The 7,347-nt window shown below is 39.7% G+C and overlaps 1 protein-coding gene across 2 annotated transcripts in view; it reads left to right on the top strand.

Moving 5' to 3' along the window:
• The window catches only part of Ankfy1 (ankyrin repeat and FYVE domain containing 1), a 64,844-nt gene that overhangs the window by 14,508 nt on the left and 42,989 nt on the right, over positions 1-7,347 (top strand). For both annotated transcript variants that reach the window (XM_005349620.2, XM_026780043.1), the window contains exon 4: positions 2,636-2,771. In XM_005349620.2, the coding sequence (XP_005349677.1) occupies positions 2,636-2,771 (136 nt within the window). The remainder of the gene's footprint in view (positions 1-2,635; positions 2,772-7,347) is intronic.

The following is a 7,347-nucleotide window of genomic DNA, read 5'->3' as shown; positions in this document are numbered from 1 at the left end:
TTTGGAGCCTGTCCTGGAACTAGCTCTTGTAGACCAGGTTGGTCTCGAACTCACGGACATCCGCCTGCCTCTGCCTCCCAAGTGCTGGGATTAAAGGTGTGTGCCACCACCGCCCGGCCCTATTTTAGTTTTTGCACGTGGTGCATGTATATGTCCTTGTAGGTGTGTGTGGATATGTGTAGAATTCAGTGGTCATTCTTCCTGTTGATTGACTGGTTGAAGAGAGGAACGTATCGAGACAGGGTTTCTCCGTAACTTTTGGTTCCTGTCCTGGAACTAGCTCTTGTAGACCAGGCTGGCCTCGAACTCACAGAGATCCGTCTGCCTCTGCCTCTCGAGTGCTGGGATTAAAGGCGTGTGCCACCACCGCCCGGCTTAAAAATTTTTATTTTTTAAATTATGTGTATATGTATGTGTATGTACATGATAATGCAGGTGTGTTTGGAGGCATCAGATTTTCCTGGAGCTTGAGTTGTAGGGTTGTGAACGACATGATGTGACTTCTGGAAACCTAACTTGGTTTCTCTGCAGTAGTAATATGTGCTCTTAGCGCTGCTGCAGCTCTCTAGCCCTATTTATTTTTAGTGTATCTCTGTGTTGGTATGTGCCTGTGTGCATGGTACCTGAGTAGACAGATCTCCCTGAAGTTAGAATTAACCTGTGGTTGTGAGTACTGAGAACCAAACTCAGGTGGTCTACAAGAGCAGTATATGCTCTTAACTACTGAGCCATCTACAGCCCCATTATATAGTAATTTTTGTGCATGCGTCTCTTTATTTATTTGTATGAGGTAACATCTCACTGTGTAAATCAGGCTAACCTGGAACTCAGAGAGGTCTATTTGCTCTAACTTCCAAGTGCTAGGATTAAAGGCATGTGCCACCATGTCCAGCTATATGTGTATCTCCTAACAACATGCTATACACCTTAAACATAATTAGTAAATTTCTTTAAAAAGAATTTTAACAGGGCTGGGAAGATGACTCAGTGAATAAGGGTATTTGCCACCAAGCCTGATGACTTGAAGGAAAGAACTCACCTCTTCAAATTGTTCTTTAGTCTCTACATATGCATCATGATATGTATGCTCATTGCACATACACACAAGTAAATTAACATTAAGATATATACTGAATTATTTCTATGTATATTTGTTGTCATATGTATATTTATAGCTTATGGCTAAATGTAGAAGTTTTCAAAAGTTTACCTAAAATCGTATTTTGTTAGTATTTGCTTAACTACTCTTGAAAACAAGGCACGAAACAAAGTTTTTATTCAACTCTGTTCTTAGTGACTATTGTAATAAGTATTACATGGAATCTGTCAGGATATTAAAATAGGATATTGGACTAGGAGTGCTTGCTTAGCATGTGTGATTTCCTGGGTTTGATCTGCAGACCAGGAGAGAGAATGAGGTGGAGGGTACATTTTCAGAAGTGCTTGACTGTGAAATCTCTGCTGAGGTGTCTGTTGAGAGGCTCTCCAGTTCAGAAGGTCTGTCTGTTTGTATGTGCTGAAGGCTGAGTGATTAGGATGCATCTCTGCCTCAGAGCTTATGCTCTGGGGGAAGTAATGGACTGTTACCAAATCATTTCAGGCCCGGGCCATGAATATAACAAAGTAGCTGCTCTGTGTGTATGCTGCAGAGGAGATGGGAATTGGGACTTATAGCCAGTTCAGGGTGCCAGGGGTGGCTAACCTTGAACAGTGTTGTTCAGGAAAACAGGTGTTGTTTGTTTTGTTTCTGTTTCTGTTTATTCCCCCCTTTGTTTTTTGAGACAGGGTTTCTCTTGTGTAACAGCCCTAGCTGTCTTGGAACTAGCTCTTGTAGACCACACTGGCCTTGACCTCACAGAGAGAACCACCAGCCTCAGCCTCCAGAGTGCTGGGTTAAAGGCGTGCATGCTAAGCAATCAATACCTACTGAGTCATATCCTAGCACTAGTTTAGATATTTTAAATGATGATTTTTATAGTAAACATTTCCTTCAAGTAACTGTATAGTCTTTAACTTTAAAAAATATACAAATAATATGTTTATTAAATAAAAATCAAGGTAAAGATTAGCTAAAAGAAAAATTAATCATGAATAAATTGACCACTGGACACAGGTGTAAGATTGTTAAGAGGTATTCCCCAGAGAAGATCACTGGACACAGGTGTAAGATTGTTAAGAGGTATTCCCCAGAGAAGACCACTGGACACAGGTGTAAGCAAATAGAAAGTTTTTATTAGCTGGTCTGTAATTACATTGGGTGTTTGGGACCCAAGCGCAGTTCCAAGCATTTCTCGAGGTGGGATTTTAAACACACACACAAAAAAACCATGTCTTGGGATGATATACCTCAGTTATTCAGAAGTGGAGTTACAGAAGCCGGAAGCAAGGTTAATAAATTTAGGGACTTTCCTAAAACTATAGGTCTTTGTTCTCTTTTGGCAGGTGTTGGTTGCCTATGTGCTTGGTTCCAGGCCTGAATGATAGTTTCATCATGGTGTCAGTTGTGCTAAGGTTTGGGGCCTATTACAGTATATTTCCTTGAGTTAGGCATACCATTATTTACTTCCCTTACCACAGATTTTAGGGTTACTTCTAGAAGACCTAAGTGTGTCATCTACTTTCTTTTTCTAACTAGATGCGAATCCTGAGGTGGCGATGACCATGCTTCGCTGGATCTATACCGATGAGTTAGAGTTCAGAGAGGATGATGTGTTCCTGACTGAGTTGATGAAACTGGCCAATCGCTTTCAGCTCCAGCTCCTTAGGGAGAGGCAAGTCACAACAGATGTGCCCTGCAAGGTGGTGGCTAAACTTAATTGTGCCAAGCTGTGTGAAAGCAGCTTCTGATAGGTGAAGAATTGCCAGGGTTCTGTAAAGGTGATGTGGGAGAGACTGATTTCTCCCTTGCTTTGTGTTACTGGTAAGCTAAATTTTGCCAGCGCTAGTTGTTCTTTCTTCTGCTGGCTTGTTACCTGAGGCTATGTGATTGTAAACTGACAACTGCATACGGAAGAATAGATTCCAGGTTCCACATTCTTGACTTTGCCTTTCATTCTGTTTTCCTCAACATTTTATTCTGCCTTTGGATAGACATAGCAGATGAAGTTTTGGTTATATACTCCTTTTTGGAAGCACTTTAGTGCTTACCTTAATCCAAAGAGTATATGGCTCAGTAGGTTTTGTAGCCAGTATTGATAAGAGCTTACTTCATTGAAGTTAACTGCTTTTTAGGTCCCAAGGAGCTGTCACAGTATGTTTTTAAAGTGCATTTTCTCTGTTCCTTTCCCAAGTTGGTATTATAGAATAACAGGGGACAAAATGTTCATTAAACAGTGTCAGGCAGAAATCTTTGTGCACCTGTTGTATCTCTGCCTGTTGGTGGCCAGCTTGATTAATGTCTTTTTTTTTTTAATTTAAACATATTTATGTATATATTGTCTTGTCTGCATGCATGCCTGCACACCAGAAAAGGGCATCAGATCTCATTATAGATAGTTGTAAGCTGCCATTTGGTTGCTGGAATTTGAACTTGAGACCTCTGGAAGAGCAGTCAGTGCACTTAGCTTCTGAGTTAATTTTTCACAATGTAGTCTTTTTATAGTACTTCATAATTTTGTTTTGTTTAGTTTTGTTTGGGGGTCTTCTCATTACCCCTTTGCCCCGCTTCTTCCCCTTTCTCAGGTTTGTCTGTAACCCTGGCTCTGGTTGTTGACGAAAGTTTTTATCCTGCCTGGTCCAACAGCCATTCAGTCCCAAATAAACACAAAGGAGTTTGTATTAATTATAATCTGGTTGGCCTATTGCTCAGGCTTATTACTAACTAGCTTTTAAAACTTGAGTTAACCCATAATTCTTATCAATGTTTAACCACATGGCTTGGTGCCTTTTCTCAGAAAGGCATTCTCATCTTGTTTTCTCTATGTCTGGCTAGCTACTGCTAACTTCGCCCTTCCTTTTCCCAGAATTCTGCTAGTCTGGTTGCCCTGCCTTTACTTCCTGCCTGGGTACTGGCCATTCAGTGTTTTATTAAACCAACACAAGTGATAAATCTTTACAGTGTACAAATCATTATCCCACAGCACCTGTCTGTTCTGGAACTCACTCTGTACACCAGGTCAGCCTCTAATTCACAGAGATCACCTGCTTCTACCTCCTTAGTGCTGGTATTAAATGTGTGTGCCACCATTGCCCGGCTCATAATATTTTTATTTTCATGGGTGCATGAAAAAAAATTGGCTTCTCTCCTGGCTGGTTGAGGGACTAGTTTCAGCCATCAAGATATTCTGTTTATTGCTCTATTGATCCCACCTAGGAGATCCAAGGGAGACTCGGCTATTAGGAGCTGCTTACTTTGTTTTTACTGTGAGAGGGCTTTTCCTCTGGATTGGCCCCCACAGCTCCACAGGAATCCATAGACATTCTTCCCAACTATCTGTAAGTGATCTGGGATTGAGAACTGTTTTAATATCTAAAACTAATTTAAACATAAACAGGTCCAAGCTGTATAGGGCTAGATTATTAACTCAACTAGCTTTAATATTGAGGCCTTCCAGTTAACTATTGTGTTTGTTTAGTAAGTTTATGCACTACCTAGGAGTATACTCATACTCATTTTAATTAGATTATTTATATCTTTTCCCCCCAGATATCCTGTGCTTTCTCATTCACCATATCAGACTTGCTTATAAATTAAATTGCTTTAATAAAAATGTTCTGGCTTTGTATAGATCATTTAATTAGTATAATAGATCATTTAATTAGTATATTGATTGATTAGGCTTCATAATGATCAACATTACCAGATGCTCCAATCTGTACTGTTGGATATGACTGTTAAGTTGTCTGTCACAGCTCTCTTAAGAGCTGCGATGGAAGAGGCCAGGACTAGAGTGAGTGCTGGCTCATTTTGTTTTGTTGAGTTGGTTTTTTTTTTTTTTTTTTTTTTTGAGACCAGGTTTCTCTGTAACTTTGGAGCCTGTCCTGGAACTCGTTCTATAAGCTAGGCTCGCCTCGAACTCACAGAGATCCTCCTGCCTCTGCCTCCTGAGTGTTGGGATTAAAGGCGTGCGCCCCCACTGCCCAGCTGAGTACTTGCTCTTAATGAGGTCACACGTGTGCCCACTGCTTTTAGGCAGATAAATAACACATCTAAGATAATAGCTCAAGAGGCTTTGGCAAATATGAAGTAAGTTTCTGTGATAAAGAGGTCCTGATGGTTTGGAAATGTTAATAATTAAATTGATAAAAATGTAGGTATCTTAGAGTTTCTTTTGCTGTGAAGAGACATCATGACAACTGCAGCTCTTATAAAGGAAAACATTTAATCGAGATGGCAGCTTACAATTAGAGGTTCAGTCCGTTATCATGGTGGTAGTGAAGGAGCTGAGAGAGTTGTGTATCTTGCAGCCAGCAGGAAATAGACTGTGCAATGAGTGAAATTTAAGCAAGAGACCTCAAAGCCTGTCCCCACAGTGACACACTTCCTTCAACAAGGCCAGCTTCCACTAGTGCCACTCCTTATGAGCTAGCTTATGGGGACCAATTACATTCAAACTACCACAGAAGGCTTTTATTTTTAATAATACCAGAAAATTCTCTTACAAAGGAGTATGTATAAAAGTGACAATATTTTTCCTGATTACAAATACATATTCCGTGTATGCAATGTGGAAAACATAGAATTATATATAGAAAATGCTAATCATCTACAACCCAACCATTATTCAGCTATGGTTTTTTTTCTTTCAGTAGTTCTCACTTTTCACATACATGAGTTGATATGAAAACCAGAAAACTAGCTGAGTGTGGTGGTACATACTTTAAATTCTAGTTCGTGGGAGGCAAGGGCGGGCAGATAACTAATTCAAGCCAGTCTAGTCTACAAAGGTAGTTCTAGGACAGCCAGAACTACACAGAGAATCCCTATCTCAAAAACCAAAGAGAAAAGAAACCAGACAGGACATGTGGGGTACCTAATTTATATTTTTAAAACCAGATTTATGGGCTGGAAGTAACAAGAGGTTAAGAGCCCTTGTTGCTCTTGGAGAGAGAGGACTCAGGTTTGGTTCCCAGGCACTCACATTGCCTTTAATTCCATTTTCTGGGGTTCTGATGCGATGCCCTTTTCTGGTCTCTTTGGGCTCCTGCATGCATATGGACTTACATAGACGCACATGCACATAAAAATAATGAATAAATCTTTGCTAGGTATGGTGGCACATGTCTTTAATCCTAGCACATTGGAGGTATCAGAGGATGGCTCTTTTATAAGTTTGAGTACAGTGTGGTCTACAAAGTGCATACCAGACCAACCAGGATTATATGGTGAGATTTTGTTTCAAAGAAACAAAATTACAGCAAGATAGATTATTTTGTGTTTTTGTATGCTTTGTGGGTATAAAATTACAAAAATATACTAATAACAAGAATATTTTTCCTCCAGAGCAAAACTAGCCTGCCTTGTATTTTTAAAAGAGAAAGTTTGAGCTGAGAACTTAAATTTTAAAGTTAAAATTATATATTCTTTTGTTGTGTGAGTCATACCATTTTTTAGTTGTAGCTATTCACATGGCAAGTGACACTCGGGATCTAAATGAGTGAATATGAACTGTTTGTAATTTTTAAGAAAACATCAGTTGTCTTCAAATGTATCCAAGTCCCTTAGCAGTGATAAGAAAGACAATATAACTTTCAGAACCCAGGCTGTTGTCTGTACAAGTGTGTAAAGTGCTCTGTAGATGAGAGCCGGAACTTCTGTGGTCAACTATGTGGTAGGCCACCTGCTGATAGAACAATGCTATAGCAAGATCATCATATCTGACATTACAAGTTTCATCCATCTGAAAGGAGAACTTTTCCTCCTAGAACACTTACTCCATAGTTGTGATCAGGTCAGAATGACTTTGTTACCCTTTGTTGTGGTGTGGTGTGACATGTACTTAGACTGTAGAGGCACAGAAAATTGAGATTTATGAATATACTGTTTTATTTTTGAGATAGTGTTATACATTATAGCCCAGACTCACTGGTATTCATTTTGTAGCTCAGGTTAGCTTCTTACTCTTGACAGTCTTTGCCTTAGGCTCCTAAGTATAGCAATTTGAGGTGTGTATCATCACCCCTACTGTAAAGCTTATGTGTGTTTTTTGTTTGTTTGTTTGTCATAACAGGATTTCTCTATGTAGCCCCTGTCTGTCCTGGAACTTGCTTTGTAGACCAGGCTGGCCTCGAACTCACAGAGATCCGCCTGCCAATGCCTCCTGAGTGCTGGGATTAAAGGATTAAATGAACCAGACACTTTTGTTCTTAATGCAGTGTTTCTTTCTTTTTTTTTTTTTTTTTTTTTTT

Source organism: Microtus ochrogaster, chromosome 7 (assembly GCF_000317375.1).
Source record: "Microtus ochrogaster isolate Prairie Vole_2 chromosome 7, MicOch1.0, whole genome shotgun sequence".
Classification (NCBI taxonomy): Eukaryota; Metazoa; Chordata; class Mammalia; order Rodentia; family Cricetidae; genus Microtus; species Microtus ochrogaster.
Note: the sequence above shows the minus strand (reverse complement) of the source record. Positions and strands in the feature narration are given on the sequence as shown.